This window comes from Cyprinodon tularosa, unplaced genomic scaffold, assembly GCF_016077235.1.
Source record: "Cyprinodon tularosa strain WSP-4 unplaced genomic scaffold, ASM1607723v1 ctg66, whole genome shotgun sequence".
Classification (NCBI taxonomy): domain Eukaryota; kingdom Metazoa; phylum Chordata; class Actinopteri; order Cyprinodontiformes; family Cyprinodontidae; genus Cyprinodon; species Cyprinodon tularosa.
This window is the reverse complement of record NW_024039407.1, coordinates 3049809-3068727: the sequence shown is the minus strand read 5'-3', so window position 1 is coordinate 3068727 and position 18919 is coordinate 3049809. Positions and strand designations below refer to the sequence as shown.

The following is an 18919-nucleotide window of genomic DNA, read 5'->3' as shown; positions in this document are numbered from 1 at the left end:
GTCACGTGACTGAGACGTAACGTAACGGGATTGGCTGGGTGTTGGACACCGCAATCCATTGCTAGTCTCTGACCTGAAGTAACCCTTCCCTTTTTACATTGAATTTAGACTTCCATACAAAGTCCACTGGATTGTTCTTTAACTTTTTTGAAACATAGCTACTGTGTGATGTCCATAAAGAGAGGATATCAAGATATCAAGATGTCAGAGTCTTGCTCTGTTTGTTCCTGTTTTTTTTGGTTATCCATTTGTTGTCCTCTGCTGCCCTCTTGTGTCCTCCCTTGCTCTGTTTTCTGTCACTTGTCTTCGATTCCCTAATCAGCTCTCTCTTTGTCTCTGTCCCCTTTAAAAGCCCTCCCCCTTCAGTTCCTGTTTGCTGAATCCTCGTCAAACATCTCGTCTAACTTCTGTCTGTGTTCCTCGTCTCTCCCTGGCTTCCAGATTTGGTTTTCCCCTGATGTCTCCTTGGTTCAGGTGCGTTAGCAGTTTTCTGTTGGACTTTGATTCCTGCCCCTGGATCTGTGAACTTTAATAAATTGACTTTAATTCACCTCTGCCAACTGGTCTCTGCATTTGGGTCCTCCTAACAAACACCGCTTCATGACACAAGATGTCAATTTTTCACCAGCATTGTACTTTCATTTTTAAATGTCTGCATTATTTTTATATGTGAAGAATCGCCTGGCTTTCCTGATGCCCTATTTAAAACCTCATGTGTTTAATTTCATTGTTCTTTTTCCCTGCATGGTCATAAAGCCCAAAGCGACTCCAGATGTCCTTGTTTAAAAAACTTGGTGTGATTTCTAATTAGGTTTTAATGTCTGCCAAGTTCTGTATCATCCACCATTGGCATTAGTATGACAATAAACTTACACAACGTCATGTTTTGGTTGCATCACACCTGTTAAAGCAGCCTCCCTGTCTTTTTCCTGGTGGAAAACCTCAAATAAGCAATTGTTTATGATGATTTATTTTTGGACAGCAAACATGTTGCTCGATAACTATTTAGGTCTGTGTTAATGATGCTTAAAAAAAATCAAGACTTATCAACCCAGTACTATTGATACAACTACAGTGGAATCCGCTTATAAGGGTCACGTTGGTCCAGAGCCAATTTGAACACTTTAAGCGGTTGACTATTAAAACCGGATTTACCTTTATTTCACTTATTTTTTTATGCAGAATATCATCTTAATGCCATTTGTATGTAAAATGAAATGAAACGGATAGCTTTCCCGCATTTACTGAAATTTATTACAGTGCCATGCAACTTTAATTACAGTATACTGCGCTGTGCGCAGACATACCTCTGTTAGCCTACGTAACTTATTATGTGCTGTGCGTCGGCTCTGCTGTGCCGCTGGCGCATTTTTTTTAAACAAGTCTGAAAATAAAGTTTGAAACAAATGCTTAATCACAGCACGGTACTGCGCAGTACGCGGACATAACTCTGATAGCCTACAGTAGGCCTATTAGGGGTGGAACGGTTCACAAAAACCACAGTTCGGTTCGGTTCATGGTTTCATGATCACGGTTTTCGGTTCGGTATTTGTTGATTGTTAGGAAAATCAATAAGCTGACATGTTGGTTGTGTTGCTGTTAGCATAAACAACACGTTTTGCACAATGCTTGCACACTGTTGCACTTTTATCCACAACTTTCTTTCCGCCGTCATCGTAGGTCACTCTAAATGCAAAGTGGTCCCATACAGCAGACCTATAAAGTGCTGCTGGCGCGTCTTCCAATTCCTGTTCTTTCCCACTCGCCATACCCACACAATTCTCCACAACAACAGATTTTTTTTCTGCTACACCTGGCTACGCTACTTTGCTTCTTCTTCTTGTTTACTACTGGTGGTTGGCTTTGGTCGCAGTACCGCCACCTTCTGCTCTTGAGTGTACACGCTTCGCCTATGAGAAAAAGGAGCAGCGCATGAACCAAACGCAACACACGCGAATCGAACCAAGACAGTCGAACCGAACTGTTCGGACAGTTTTCATAAACTGTTCCATCCCTAGGACCTATGTAACTTATTCTGTGCGTCGGCTCTGCTGTGCCACCGGTGCACGTCTAACATCTCAGCTCTGGAAGGGACAACAGTCTCCTCTTCTTCATCCTCTTCGCCCTCCTCACTGCACTGGTACCCGCACCAAAGCACTCTTGTACCTCCGAGATGTAATTTTAAAGTAATTTTCACACATGTTAACATTCATAAAATGACCAAAAATAAACACTATAAGCGGATTTTCTGATTACTATAAACAAATTATTTAAATAGCCTTTGTATAGAAATGATTCTGTCCAAAGCCTTTTGATCTATGTAAGCGGTTCATTACTATATCCATGAACCTCTATAAGTGGATTCCACTGTATATAAATCTTTATTCAAAGTACATTGAGTAAAAAAGGCCTAAAATGAGATGTTTTATAGAGACAGTGTTGAACCATAAATGTACCTGGGGGTGAGGCAGCACCTCCGTTCAGTTTGGGGCTGAAGGGAGAGGGCGGTTCAGCTGCAGTCATGGGGCTGTTGTCATTGATCAACTCAACGCCGCTGTCGTTCTCCATTGGGCTTTCTGCAACAAGTGGCGTGGCTCCATTCACTGCTGCCTGAGGATAAAACATCATGTGTTCATGAACGTTATATAGCAGTGACACGTAGAGGAGGGGAGGGGTGAGGTGGAAAGACTGTTAACATGTTACTCACATCAGCCAAATAAAAAAACCTTATTATTAATCAAGGGGACACTTAACCTGGCATAAGCCGGATCGATACAATGTAGAATTTAAATGGAGCTACGCATATGGATCTGGGACATTCAGTACAATTCTTCGAGCTCATTGGGTACCTTCCTTCCATGAGTTTTTTAGCCAGCAACAGTAGCAGCTTTATTTGTTTTGCCACTAGTGGAGTAACTGTTAAATCAAACTCTTACCAAATACAGTCAGTGGGAACATACATCACCTTCCTACCCACCAAGGCAAAAGCTGTGTCCTTTTGCTCGTTTAAAAAACATCTGACGTGTTGTCATACACGTCACTGCATTTCACTGGTCAAAAACATTTCTGTATCTGTTGTCTCCTAGAAAGATTTGTTTTTGGGAGTTTGTGAATATTGAGTTTGTGAATATTTGCTTGCAGGTAAGGGGGCACCAAACACAGCTGTTGGAGACAGAACTCTTGTTAAACATGCGTTTTGCAGTTTGCGTCGGTTATTTAAAACAGTACTCATCAACAAATGGGGAGGTTTTTAGAATGAAACCACCATTCCTTGTAGATATAGTTACTTGGAACAGTGAGGGGCCAAGTGGGCTTCTACACCGGTAGCTACCTCTGGTTACATATAACGGTCCTTAAATGAAATTATTTTGCTCCACCTCGATAAGAATTTATATAACAAGACGTAACAGGAAACAGGGTAGTGCACATGATGAGTAAAGTGTGAACAGCCCTAAACCAAGCAATTTAATAACACAATGGAGCTGCAGAGATCAGTGGGCAAGGTTGGAAGACTGATGACAGAACAATTTCTAGTGTCATCTTAAAATCTTCAAATCCCCCTAAGGATAAAAGGCCTAAGAAAGCAGCTCTACATGAGTCAGTGGAACAATGAGCTTTACTCGGGGCGTTGGTCCTGCTGTAAAATGTATAGTTTATGTAGCAAAAAAAAACAAAATCAGACACCCAACTCTGTACTTCAGTCAAAGTACAGGCAGCTTATAATGCATTGACGTTGTTTCCATCTGACTCAACAATTAAGACATAACGCAAAAAATACAAGACAGTATAAACATTTATTTGAAAAAGTGAAAGCGAGTGAGTCATTTATTTAAAGTGTGCTTGTTTGTTGAGAGGATAACTAGAACATAGTTCTGAGGGTACTCCTACCTGAAAGATTGTTTTTATAGCTCTGTTCAGTCCTGTTAACCCTTTATAGGTTGAGTTACCATTTTTGATCACTTGCATACCCTTTACAAATGGAGTGCCATTTCTTTTACTCTCAAGAATGTTTTTCATGAATTTCTTATAGTTATTTTTCTTAATATATACGGGCAAGTTGGCATTTCTTGTTATTACATTGACATTCATTTATGCCATCAAAATATACATCTTTTTTAATGTTACAAAGGTAATAAGGTCTTGTCCTGGATTCCACTAATACACTACAAAAATTATTTATAAATTTGTGAAAATGTTTTAAAGTAAGTGTATTTACCCTTAAACTGAGTAGGTAAATAAGAAAATCTCCCAGTTGAAGGAGCATTTTTATCCTTAAAATCAGATAATTTGATATTATGCACTTGAAATAGGAGACTGCATTTTCCCCCCTTATTTTAAATGTTAATTTTCTTATTCCATTTGCAAAGTATCTCACTTACCTCACTGCAAAAAATATAAATCTCAATAAGTTATTTTTTCTTAAAATAAGTGTGTTTTTCCTTGATTTGAGGAGATAAGTAAGACACTTTGCCAATGGAACAAGACAATTTCCTTTTAAAATAAGAAAAAACTATTTTATCGTCTTATTTCAAGTAAATATTATCTAACTATCTTATTTTAAGAGTGAAAATACTCATTCCATTGGCAAATCATCTTATTTACCTGCTCAAATTAAGGCTAAATATACTTAATTTAAGCCATTTTTTACTTATTTCTGGATTGTTTTTGCAGTGCTGCTCAGTTCAACAAAAAATGCACTTATTGATGCGCTTATTTTAAGAAAAACTGACTTACTTAGATTTCAGTTTCTTGCAGTGTACTCTTTGCTTGAAATTTAGGTGTTTAAAGTCGTTCACTGAATGCCCTATAAAGGGTTAAAATCCAACCCAAGCATTGCTTAGACCTTTGACTGCCTGCATGCACAGAGCAGCAAGGAAAAGAATATAACATTTGGGACATCTGTCAAGGTTATTTTGGGGCCTCTTCAGTACAACATCCTACTTGTATTTAAAAAGGTTCCCACAACTTGGCAACCATCAAAGACTTTTTAAGGACTTCTGAGGACCAGTTCTATCAAATTTAAGGACCAGGCACAATGGCATTTTTGTACTTTTATGACTGAATGTTACTAATAAATTTTACTACAATGCAAGACACAAAAATTGTGTGGTGTTTATCTTATAGCCAAGCATCTCTAGGATCACTGTAGCTGTGGCGTAGGTCAGCTCATTGGTCTCAGTTATATCTTTAGTAGGGATAGTATGTAGTGCTGCATTTACATCTTCTAGAAGACTTTCAGAGGGTTCTCTGTCACTTAGCCTTGGCAGTCTTGGTCGTCGTACTAGGGGATCCAGTTTCGTTATGATCTGCTGTCGCAGGTCAGCTGCCCTTACGTTTAGTGGGCTTGTTGTTGTTGGGGCTGGGGACCCAATCTCTGTGTGTTGGGATGATGATATTTCCCTACTGACCTGTTGTCCGCCTTGGTCTATTCTTCTAGATCTTATTCAGTCATTTGGTGAGATTTCAGGTTATACTATTAATTGGCAAAAGTCTGAATTTATGCCACTGGGTGCAGGTCTCCCTACTGAATTCTTAGATAATCTTTTATTTAAGATAACCGACAAACTGAAATATCTTGGAGTTATTTTGCCAAAAGACCCAAAAGAAATTTTCAAACTGAACTTTTTAGTAAAAGTGGATAATCTTCGGAAAGATGTTGAGAAATGGAGAACACTCCCACTCTCAATGATGGGCCGAATAAACGCCATTAAGATGGTGTCTTTGCCTAAATTTTTGTACCTCTTTCCGAGCCTACCAATTTTTTTAACAAGGGCCTTTTTTAAATCGTTGGACTCAATAATTTTGCCCTTTGTCTGGGGTTTTAAAATCCATAGAATATCAAAAACTCATTTACATAAACCAAGAGAGATGGGGGGATTAGGCTTACCATGCTTTCAACACTACTATTGGGCAGCGAATGCAAGGGCCTTGGTCTACTGGCAGGAGGGTGATGCTAAAGACCTCTTTGCAAATCCACCCCCCTGGGTGGCTATCGAAAGAAGCACTGTCGGAAACAGTTCTCTTCAGGCACTTCTTTTCTCAGCACCAATTTCCCCCAGAAATAGTGGAGTAAATAATTTGATTGTTTTAAACTGTTTAAAGATATGGAAACAAATTAAGGTACATTGTGACCTACCGAATACCTCAGTTCACACCCCAATTTACTGCAACCATGCTTTCCCCCCATCATTATCGGATATATCATTCAAAAATTGGAGGCTAAAAGGCCTAACTACAATCAAAGATTTGTACATCGACAAAAAGTTTGCTTCATTTGCAATGCTGAGGGACCGTTTCTCTCTTCCGGGTACAGATTTTTTCAGATATCTGCAAATTAGAAATTATGTTCAAATTAACATCCCAAACTTTGCATCTCTCCCCGAAGAAAATAAATTGGGCAGAATGCTGTTGGGCTCCCCAGAATCAAAAAAAGTAATTTCAAGCTTTGTTGGCATTTTTACAGAGGGAATTAATTTTGCCACAGACTCTCTGAGGGCTGCATGGGAGGGGGAGCTGGGCTTGCAGATTGGGAGTGAGGTCTGGGAGGAGGGTCTTGGGAGGATTCGATCATGCTCTATTAATGTAAAGCACCAGTTAATTCAGTTCAAGGTGTTTCACAGACTCCACTATTCAAAAATAAAATTGCATAGAATATTCCCATCAATATCTCCAAAATGTGATAGATGTAAATCTGCTGATGGGTCCTTGTCTCATCTGTTCTGGTCATGCCCCAAGCTCTTTCAATATTGGTGTGACATTTTCAAATGGTTCTCTGAAGTGTGTAAATGTACCTTGATTCCGGACCCCCAAATTGCATTGTTTGGATACTCTCCCTCCCTTAGGAACTTCAGCATTTCTATACAAACGACTGTGGTTTATGGAATGATAATAGCTAAGAAAGTAATATTAAGGCTGTGGAAAACTGACAAGGTTCCTTGGTTTAAAATGTGGATAAGCGATTTTACTGATATTCTTTATTTGGAAAAACTGCGGTATGATGTTAAGGACTCCACTAATAAGTTCTGTAGTATTTGGCAGCCAGTTCTGGACCATATCTCTCAGTCTAAGACTGACCCTGACAGTCGCTCAGTTTCTTAGTATGCCACCTGTGCCTTCATAGATATGTAGTACTATTCTAAAGTGTAAATGGTACCCGGTGCAGTGTAACAGTTATTTAGATAATTAGTCTGGCTTGTTTCCATTTTTTATGTTTATTTTATTTACTTTTTTTTTTTTTTTTTTTCGTCCTCTCTCTCTTCCTGTCTTTCTCTCCTCTCTTTCCCTCTGTTTATGAAGGGTTTTTTCTGTCTGTCTGTCTGTCTTTTTTTTTTTTTTTTGCTTTTTGCATTACTACTATTGTTGTACTGGTAAGAGTATATTTTTTCTTGAAACTTAATTTTTTAATATATATGTATGCTTTATACTCGGGTGTGTGATTTTTGTATGTTTCACTTTGAAAACTTAATAAACATATATTTAAAAAAAAAAAAAAAAAAACGCCTTGGTGTCTGACCAGCAAGCATGCAGTTCCCGCACATACTCCACCGAGGGAGGAACCACAAAGGCAGTCTCTGACCTACTGCGCCTAAAGAAGGCGCTGGAAGCCGCAGGCTGGGCCTGAGGAACACTAATTTGTAAACGGGCAAGAGCCGTTCGAATAGCGGATGTCACAGACTCCCCCGTATCCTCCTGGGAGGCAATGGAGTCCGACCCAGAGGCCCCGGAGCCCAGCTCCGGAAGGTCCTCACAGAAATGGGTGCCAGAGGCCGCCACAGAAACAGCATCGTCGTCATTGACTGACGTTTCATCCTGCTCGGTAGGGAGAGCCGTGCCACGATCACCAGCAGTCTGAAAGGACTGGAGGAGGGCTTTCATTTGGGCCAGCTCAGTAGTGAGATGATCCACTCTCGTGGACAACCTCCCTGCATCGGTCCGTCTAGCACGCTTTGTCGGTACCGAAGGTGCAGCCACAGTAGATCGTTTGCACACTGCTTTCTCCATCGGCAAACGAGCACGCGGCGAAGCGCCCGCCCAGTCGGTAGGCTGCTCCAGTGCAGCCAACCGATCCAGTCTGACCGACCGGGGCATGACGCGACAGTTGGGGCAAGCGTCATCTGACAGCGCCTCCCGGAGATGTTCCACACCGAGGCAGGAGGGACACAAGTCATGCCCGTCATCGGGCTGAAGTGGAGCCAGACAGGTCGAGCAACATAAATTATCCAGCATCATACTGCTGAAAGGCGTGATCAGCCCGCTACCAAGGACAAGTCAACACGAGCAGGAAACGCTACTGGCGACTCCGTTGTAGGAAAACCCCCGTAGAGGTCCCAAACTCAGCGTGAGCAGAAATGCCACTAGCAAATCGATTATTAACTAATGAACTCAGCACGAGCAGAGACGCCACTGGTGAGTTTAGGCAAACAAACTATAGAAGAACCCAACGCGAGCAGAAACGCTACTGGTGGGTTTAGGCAAACAAACTGAAAACAACTCAGCGCGAGCAGAAACGCCACTGGTGAGTGTAGATAAACAAACTATAGAAGAACCCAACGCGAGCAGAAACGCTACTGGTGGGCTTAGGCAAACAAACTGAAAACAACTCAGCGCGAGCAGAAACGCCACTGGTGAGTGTAGATAAACAAACTATAGAAGAACCCAACGCAAGCAGAAACGCTACTGGTGGGCCTAGGCAAACAAACTGAAAACAACTCAGCGCGAGCAGAAACGCTACCGTGAGTCAAAAGAGCCAAAAAATTAACGTGGCAAATCAAAGCGAACAGTAAACTACTGCTGAGAAAAGAACGAAAACTTACCAGTCACCGCAGATCTGGTAAGGTGAAAGCAGCTTGTGCAGCCCCTGGAGGGCGAGACTTACCCGCAGCTCCGACCAAACCCGGTCACGGGGCTACCAGCAACAAGCAGCCAGGAAACTAGTGGTATACACAGAAGCAACCAGCTTCACACGACCACACTCCTGTACTCAACACACCTGCGCGCGAGAAGAACAAAATGGATTGATTCCGGGTGCCACGTGACTATATAGAGTCACGTGGCACCTCCACAGATTGGTGCCACAACCTTACAGGTGCTGGTCATAAAATTAGAATATCATGAAAAAGTAGATTGATTTCAGTAATTCCATTTAAAAAGTGAAACTTGTATATTATATTCATACATTACATACAAACTCATATATTTCAGATGTTTATTTTGTTTAATTTTGATGATTACAAATGACAACAAATGAAAATCTCAAATTCATCATATCAGAAAATTAGAATATTACTGAAGACCAATAAAAACAAAGGATTTATAGAAATGTTGGCCAACTGAAAAGTATGAACATGAAAAGTATGAGCATGTACAGCACTCAGTATTTAGTTGGGCCTCCTTTGGCCTGTATTACTGCAGCAATGCGGCGTGGCATGGAGTCGATCAGTCTGTGGCACTGCTCAGGTGTTATGATAGCCCAGGTTGCTCTAATAGTGGCTTTTAGCTCTTCTGAATTGTTGGGTCTGGTGTATTGAATCTTCTTCTTCACAATACCCCATAGATTTTCTATGGGGTTAAGGTCAGGAGAGTTTGCTGGCCAATTAAGAACAGGGATACCATGGTCCTTCAACCAGGTACTGGTAGCTTTGGCACTGTGTGCAGGTGCCAAGTCCTGTTGGAAAATGAAATCTGCATCTCCAAAAAGTTGGTCAGCTGCAGGAAGCATGAAGTGCTCTAAAACTTCCTGGTATGTGGCTGCGTTGACCCTGGACCTCAGAAAACACAATGGACCAACACCAGCAGATGACATGGCACCCCAAACCATCACTGACTGTGGAAACTTTACACTGGACTTCAAGCAACGTGGATGAAGTGCCTCTCTTCTTTTCCTCCAGACTCTGGGACCTTGATTTCCAAAGGAAATGCAAAATTTACTTTCATCAGAGAACATGACTTTGGACCACTCACCAGCAGTCCAGTCCTGTTTCTCTTTAGCCCAGGCAAGACGCTTCTGACGCTGTCTGTGGTTCAAGAGTGGCTTGACACAAGGAATGCGACAGCAGAAACCCATGTCTTTCATACGTCTGTGTGTGGTGGTTCTTGAAGCACTCACTCCAGCTGCAGTCCACTCTTTGTGAATCTCCCCCACATTTTTGAATGGGTTTTGTTTCACAATCCTCTCCAGGGTGCGGTTATCTCTCTTGCTTGTACACTTTTTTCGACCACATCTTTTCCTTCCCTTCGCCTCTCTATTAATGTGCTTGGACACTGAGCTCTGTGAACAGCCAGCCTCTTTAGCGATGACGTTTTGTGTCTTGCCCTCCTTGTGCAAGGTGTCGATGGTCGTCTTTTGGACAACTGTCAAGTCAGCAGTCTTCCCCATGATTGTGTAGCCTATAGAACTAGACTGAAAGACCATTTAAAGGCTTTTGCAGGTGGTTTGAGTTAATTAGCTGATTAGAGTGTGGCACCAGGGGCCATCAATTTTGAACCTTTTCACAATATTCTAATTTTCTGATATGATGAATTTGAGATTTTCATTTGTTGTCATTTGTAATCATCAAAATTAAACAAAATAAACATCTGAAATATATGAGTTTGTATGTAATGTATGAATATAATATACAAGTTTCACTTTTTAAATGGAATTACTGAAATCAATCTACTTTTTCATGATATTCTAATTTTATGACCAGCACCTGTATTACTTCACGTAGAGAATCACATTTGATCCTCAGCGACAAATCCAGCCTTTTCTTTTGTGAACACCAAATTCTATTAGTAAAACTTCACTCTAAAAATATTTTCACTAAAGTTCAAAAATGTTTTCCACCACAAAATACATCTCTTTAAGTTTTTCTATTGACTTTGGAGAAATAGTTTAAAAGCAGGAACCCTACGGGATGCTGAGAGGTGGGTGAAAACATTACCGCCTCAAAAAGATTAGGATATTGGCAGCTTGCCTTCCAACCTAAGCTAGCGGCAAACAAAATTCACAAACACACATTTAATTCCTGAATTACTCAATTTGTAGACTTTCAGGTTTTCGCTTTAGCAGACTTAACATGAGCCGAGATTTCCACAAATACAAACAAGCCCGAGCCTGAGGGCGTTTCTGTCTCCTTATACATTCTCCTTACACTTTAAAGAATGCTAGACTTATTTTCCTAACACAATCACTTCCCTGCTTGTTTCCCCCAACAAAGACACAGAACATCAAACTATACAATCTCTACACCTGCTTACTCCCTAAGGCAGTGGTTCTCAAACTTTTTCTGTCATTCCCCACTTTGGACAAGGGGGAATTTTCAAGCCCCACCTGTCCCCATCGCCCCAACACAATGGTAATGAAATATGCAACAATCTTAAAATGTTCCAATTTTATTGAACAAGTAGTATCTAAATACAAACTATCTACATCAAAAGCCAGCAAGCTCAAAAATAAAGAAAATAAAAATGCAGCTGTGTCAAAATTTGTATCAAGCTCAAAGATAGAAAAAATTAAAGTTCCACTCTGCAATCTGTTAATAAAAGAAAAGAAGTGAAATCCATCTGGCAAGACAGGTCTATTTATCCCTGCATCAGTGGCTGCAATGAGCCTGTTTTGCATTGCACAGTTTCTCAAAACGGGGTTGCAGGCTTGATACTGCCACTCTCAAGTCATGCTCAATGTTCAGCTGAGATCTGTATTTTGTTTTCAGTGAAGCAACAGCTGAAAAGCCCATCTCACAGAGACATGATGTGGCAAAGGGAAGAAGAATGCACACAGCTCTCTGCCCGATGAGTGGATACTCCCTCTCCACTCCAAACCAGAATTCACTATGAGTCTGAGCATTAAACCTGAGCCTCAGGGTGGAGTCAGACGTCATTTCAATAAACTGGTCCTATTTATTTAAGATAAAATATTTCAAATTCAGTTAATTATGATCAACCTGCGCCGTCAATCCCGGCGCATGTGCGCTTTATTTGCAGTCTGGACGCTGTGGTGTGTCTGACTGCAGCGCTGAGAGGGACTCCTGCGATAGCGGGGGAGAATGGGGTTGGGAGGGAGAAGGCGCCCCACGGCAGCACCTGCCGCTGGAGGACAAGAAAAGGAACGATACGTGCTTTCACGTAAGAGTCTCCAAAAGTCGCTAGATTTGTCGCTAGTCGCTTTTTTGAAAAAGAGTCGCTGGAGGGGTCTGAAATATAGCGACAAAGTTGGCAACACTGGGGCGCGAAAGTTTATTCCGTTACAAATAATATGCTGACGTCACGTCAATCATTATTTTGGCACTTCAGTTCCAGGTGAAATTTTTCTCATATCTAATGTTCTTTTAATTAGACTGTATGTAGGCTAGTAAGGATTACTTTGTGGGTTTGATTGGTCTAAAAAGCGGCAACATACAGCTATAAGGACAGTTTGCTCTCACACGTTCTACATTTATAGTCACACGACACACACACACACACCGGAACTTGGCGCGCCCCACCTGTCACGTCTCAATTCCCCACCAGTGGGTCGCGCCACACACTTTGAGAACCGCGGCCCTAAGGGATGCATAGACTTGGTATAATTAAGAGGTAATACCTGGGCAGATAACCAGTCAGACAGAGGTAACATAAGTAGGATTGGAATAACTTATAGGAAGGCTTTAATATCGGTACAGTGATTTTCAAAAAAAGCTAATGCATTTGCTACTACTACTAATGAGATATTTGAAAATTTTCATTCATTGAACTTTTATTTATCAATTCCTTTTCAGGCCTTAATGAGGTCTAATGCTGGATGTACACTGTGCAACTATCAGTCACCTCATATTTAGTTGTTTGAATCTTAGAGGAATATTTGGTCCTGACCAGAGATGGGAAGTAACGAAGTACAAATACTTCGTTACTGTACTCAAGTAGATTTTTCTGATATTTTTACTTTACTTTACTACTTATTTTTATGGCGACTTTTTACTTCTACTCCTTACATTTTAAAAAAATTGGCTCGTTACTTTGGTTTTGAATCATTTCAATGGAGTTACCGTTATTATTTTTCACGTCATCAATACCAAATTCAATCTGAATGGATGGGAATCTACGTTGCATTTGACACACCACTACAAGATGAATCGACAAATTCGGCGGTATTCATTCGCGGCAAATCATTGCAGCTTGGTGGCGGTGGCGTTAGCATAGTAGCATGGACGACGAGATGATTGAAAATGAACACAACGGAGATCTAGTCCTATTGGCAGACATCCATTTAAAATGTAGGCAACGGCATGAAAAAAGTGGTTTCTACTTTTACTTTTCTACTTTAAGTAAATTTACAAGCCTGTACTTTGTTACGTTTACTTGAGTAAAGAAGTTAAATCAGTACTTCCACTTTTACCAGAGTATTTTTTAACACAAGTATCTGTACTTTTACTCAAGTACTGAAAGTGAGTACTTTTGCCATCTCTGGTCCTGACTCTAATCTGTGATTTCATGTCACACTGTGAGGCAGGTATGGAGGAGAGTTTTGGTAACAGGAACAGAAAAAGAAAATTTCAAAGGGTACTCCCCTACAAAGTAATTTGGATTGTGTCTATGGTATAGCTTAGAGTTTTAAGAAAGAGGATGGATAGTTTTAGCTCTTTACCTTTACAAGATGAAACCTGGAGGAAAACATAGAAACATCCAATTTTTCTATTATATTTTCCCACTCTTTATAGATGAGTGACAGCTTTAGGAATTGGGCAAGGACATTGAGTTTGTGAGAGTGCAGAGTCTGTCAGATATAGCCTCTAAATGCCTTCAAATGAAGAAAAGATCTCTAAGCACATCCAACAAAGCCAAAAAAAAAGCTTTGGAATACTTTGTGTTTCCTCCAGCTTAGCTAAATGGAGAACCTCTTTGTAAAAGCTATAGCCCTAGTCTTGGTTAAACAGTAGAACATGGATGGAGAGTTAGAGAAGGACATATGTTTGGTCAACTATTTCTTTGTTGTAGCATTGGCTCAGGACAATGAATCTGTGCATCAGAGGTTGGTAATTGGGATGTTCCCTCCTAAACTGCTTTTGGTGGGGGCAGTATGGTGATGCGGGGTGGCATCTCCTTTACTTGAGAAACAAGGCTTATAATTATCTGTCATTATCTGGCCTGTTTGCTCTCCCTTAATTAGTCATTCCTTTCACCTGTCGTTTTCCCTCCCTGCCTCAATTATAATTTATTCCTCTCACCTGCTTCCTCTTGGTTATATTCAGTTCAGCCTGAGCATTCAGTGCCAGATCATTACTTGTCTTTCTATTAGTCTGTCTGTTCCGTTTTTGCCTTAGTTCATGTCCTGGATCCTGGCAGCCAGTGTAAAGAGGGTTTTAGTGTTTGTCTCGTCTCCTGATTGTCCACTGTTCCTCCCCTGCTGAGTCGTCTGGGTTTTTGGCTCTATATGTGGGGAGGTTCAGTTTTTATCTCAGTAAGCCTGGCTCCACGGAAGACACCAGTTAAAAGTCCTGCATTAAGTTCTGGTTCCACGTCCCGTCTCGGCTACCCTCTTCCACTGAGCCTGCTCAGCTGCATCTGATCCTGTCTGCTCCTGTGCGTGACCGTCTGGTCATGCTTCCGGTCCCAGTCAGACTCTGAACCCTCCTGGGAGCTTGTGGATGCCTGGAAGCCTGGATCCAGCCACCTGTCTGTTCCTGCCTGATCTGTCTCCTGTTCCTGTCTGTTCTGAATCCCTGACCAGGATCGGCTTCCTGCAAGTCCTCTGGAACTGCAGCTTTGGGGACATTCTTGGACTGGACTCTTAAACCAGGTAAGTGGCCAACTCAGATAATCACCTTCTGTCAGATGATCGTGGTCACCTACCTGTGTTTCTCCTGCAGAGTGTCTGTGATTGGGCGGTGCCCCGCTCCCCATTCTGCAGTGTCCGCGAGCCACAGCTCCACTTTAGTTTTTGTTTTATTTATTAATAAACTTTTTGAACTTTCCTACTGACTATCTCTCCTTGAATACTGGCTCCATCTGTCCTCGGTTCATGATATTATCAAAGAAGAGAGATATAAAGAACAGATTCTGGAACCAGAGGGAAACACATATCTTGACTCTTAGGGGCTAAATTCAGTCTTCAAGAGTTTCCCACCAATTTTTTTGCAAACTACCACCAGAATTTAAGATAGGAGGGAAAGAAAATTACCTCTCATAAGACTCAACCTCAACCCAAACCAATAAGCTGACTACCAGCATCGGAAGGCTGCCATTGATCTGTATGTTTCTCTTACTCACTTCAGGGGCTACTGTTTTTTTTTTATTAAATCCGATAATTAACACAAACCCGTAAAAGGAATTGCAAAATATGTTTGTTTTTTTTATTTACAGAGAGGGTTTGGTAAATTTGTCATGGCTGCAACCCACAGACTGAACTCTGCTGAATACACATTTACCTTTTCAATGTCCCTCCATTTAAGAGAGACCAAACAGCAGCATAACATTCATTGAACAAAGCATAGTACAACAAATAAATATTAATGTTAACCTAACTCTCTGTAGTTTTCAACCTGCATTTTTTTTTAACACTATCAGCCTCTCGCATTAAAGTTGAATGAAGACAGAAGTTCAGCAAAGAGAGGGGGAACAGAAAGAACAGCAGATGTTTGAAGGAAGGAAGTCTGCCTTTCAGAGAGAGTGATATACAGGAGTGAAAAAGAGGAAGAAGTGGCAACGGACGATGGAAGCCCCATTTGGCCTTTATGACTGAAAGAGCAAAGGTTTGAAACAGTGGCTGAAAGGTTGCGTAAAACAGAGGCTGAACTGGAATACTGAAAAAGTCTTTGCAGCCCAAAGTATTCAAATATTTTCATTTTCATTTCTATGTAATTTTTATCCTGCTGCTCTCACTCATCCCTGCTCCCTCCCTCTGCTGCCTCCATCCCCGTATCTATTCAGCCTCTTCTTATACCAACCCCTTGCGGATGCATCTGTTTGTGTGCAGCAGAAGCAGACACCCTCACCACCAACATGCATTCTCAATTAGACTCGTATGACATGCTGGCACTCCTGTCCAGGCATCTGTCTTGGCAGAGCGACAGGCACTGCTTTATTGCACAGCTGGGTCACAGAGAGGTGTGAAGAGCGTCTGTATGCATGCAGGAAGAGATGGATGAGCTCTGGGTTGTTTTTTTCCCTCAGCTATATTCCTAACTCTATCTTTCCTAACTTGAAAGTTGTGAGTGTGTCTTACTGTGGCAGTGGCAGTCACGTTGCTGCTCTCCTCTAAGATAGCACCAGAATACTTGTTGGAAGGCATTAGTGCTGTGCTTGACTGGTCCAGTAGGTGTCCTGACTCCTTTTCAAACCTAGATAAGAGACAAAACAGGAGAAAAATTAAGAACCTGATTTTAATACAAAGGTTAATCAAGATGATCACATTTATCCAGACAAAAACCCTACAATAAAGAGTTTCCTTGATTTTTACAGGATAGAGGAGCTGGCAGCTAAAATCTCCAGCTGTAAGGCCAACCTGCCATTAAAGGGTAATTTAAAGAGAGACACACCAGGCAAAAAATACATAAAGGGGGGTTTTATTTGTTTTTATGCAACATCTGTACTGAATTAAACAACTAAACACTTGGAAAAGACGACATTTTTTTTTCTGTGTGTTTCTTTCTCATTAAAGACAGAAGTTGGTGCTTATTTTGTTTCACATTGTTGACATTCTTCAACCAAACAACAGTAACAAAAAGGGCCTTTTCACAGATTTTATAATAATATTAAAAGTCTAGACAAAATGTAAGCAGCTGGAGGAAAACAGGAAATTGGGATTGTATGGGTTGCTAATCTCTACAAGGGATTGGGGAAAATGGTCTGTCATGAACCGAGGACAGATGGACCCAGTATTCAAGGAGAGAAAGTCAGTAGGAAAGTTAAAAACATTTATTAAATAAACAAACAAAACAAAAGCGGAGCTGCAGGATGGGGAGCGGGGCACCACCCAATCTCAGACACTCTGGTTTAACAGTCCAGTCCTAGAATGTCCCAAGTGCTGCAGTTCCAGAGGACATGCTGGAAGCCGATCCTGGTCAGGGATCCAGAACAGACAGAAACAGACAGAACAGGCAGGATCCAGATCAGGCAGGAACAGAAACAGGTGGCAGGATCCAGACTTCCAGGCATCCACAGGCATCCAGAGGGTTCAGAGTCTGACAGGGACCAGAAGCATGACCAGGTGGTCACGCACAGGAGCAGACAGGATCAGGTGCAGGCAGGCAGGCTCAGTGGAAGAGGGTAGCCGAGACAGGACGTGGAACCGGAACTTAAGCAGGACTTTAAACTGGTCTCCTCCCTGGAGCCAGGCTTACTGGATAAAAACTGAACCTCCCCACATAAATTGCCAAAAACCCAGAGGACTCAGCAGGGGAGGAACAGTGGACGATCAGGAGACGAGACAAACACTAAAACCCTCTTTCCACTGGCAGCTAGGATCCAGGACATGAACCATGAAATGAAAAAAAAAAAAACTGAACAGACTAACAAAAAGACAAGTAATGATCTGGCCCTGAATGCTCAGGCTGAACTGAATATAAACCAGAGGAAACAGGTGAGAGGAATAAATTATAATTGAGGCAGGGAGGGAAAACGACAGGTGAAAGGAATTACTAATTAGGGAGGAGCAAACAGGCCAAATCATGACATGGTCGTAATATTTTATACACATATCTGAAAAAATGTACAGCCCTTAGTAAAATTTTGGTCCTCCTGTTTGTAATGTAATAATATAATATATATAAAATTTCAGAAACGCAATCGGAGCAAATATTTTAAAATCCCAAAGTCAATATGCAAGGTGAATATGATGAACTGGAAACGCAACAATGAGAAACACAGTATAGTATAGTGGAGGCAGTGTCATGCTTTGGGCATACTATTCTACAGCACAAAAAGGAAAGCTGGTCAGAGCTAATGAAAAGATGAATGAAGGTAAACCCAGGACAATCCTGCGAAAGAAAAACTATAAGAGGCTATTAAAGACCTGAGGTAGGAGGTTACCTTCCAGCAAGAGCAACACCCTAAGCATACAGACAGAGCTACAATCAAACAGATTATTTCAAACATTATGTCATGCTTTAGAATGGTTAAGTCAAGGTCCAGACCTCAATCCAGCTGACACTTTGGCAGCTAGAGTCAGATAGATACATCAGCTGCCTAACATTTCTGCCCAGCATTAGCGTTTCTTCCTTGTATTGCTGTCTGTCGATATACGCATGCATTGGCCGAATTATTATTGCAGTGGGGCGTGCACTCTAGGGGTGACACATTGTAACACAAGAGGGGCATAGTGTCAGGTTGGGTGGAGGTTTGTAGTGGACCCAAATGCAGACGGAAGCTGAGGGGGTTTCTTGCAGATTTAATAACGAGTGGTGGCAACAAAAGCATAAATCCAGAAAAAGCTATTGAAGAAACACATGAATAAGAACAAAGGGGAACACATATGTTAGAGAGGGAATGAAGAGAATCCAGCACATCACAGTAACTGCAGAGGAGGAGTATAAATGCCAAACAGAACAAAGAATGGAGTAATCAACTGATTGGGAGCAGGTGTGGACAGAAGGATCTAGAAGGGAGTTAGTGGAAGGAGACTGACACAAGGGGGCAACAGAGAGTAAATGAGAAATACATAAGAACTGAAATACAACCAGAAAACAACTAGAATGACACAAAATGTAAATAAAACCAATAACCTTGAAAACGCAGAATGACATAGAATAAAGTGTAACTAAAAACTCACAAACAGAACCAAATAAGACAGAATCATGACACATAGTAGAAATGAAATCAATAAATGAACCAGTTTGACAGTTTTCTTTAACTGATAGCAATGTTACATTCTGTCACATGGTAGAATGTACAGCTAAACCTAAATAAGTGTACTTTAGAGGTGGTTATTTTAGAAATTGTGAGTAAATTGCAACTTACTTTATTG

The 18919-nt window shown here is 41.2% G+C and overlaps 1 protein-coding gene across 3 annotated transcripts in view; it reads right to left on the bottom strand.

Annotated features, from left to right (window-relative positions):
* dnmt3bb.1 (DNA (cytosine-5-)-methyltransferase 3 beta, duplicate b.1) overlaps positions 1-18919 on the bottom strand; it is an 82398-nt gene that overhangs the window by 37305 nt on the left and 26174 nt on the right. For all 3 annotated transcript variants that reach the window (XM_038309344.1, XM_038309347.1, XM_038309345.1), the window contains exons 3-4: positions 16181-16295; positions 2457-2610 (exon numbers count right to left, since the gene is read on the bottom strand). In XM_038309344.1, the coding sequence (XP_038165272.1) occupies positions 2457-2610; positions 16181-16295 (269 nt within the window). The remainder of the gene's footprint in view (positions 1-2456; positions 2611-16180; positions 16296-18919) is intronic.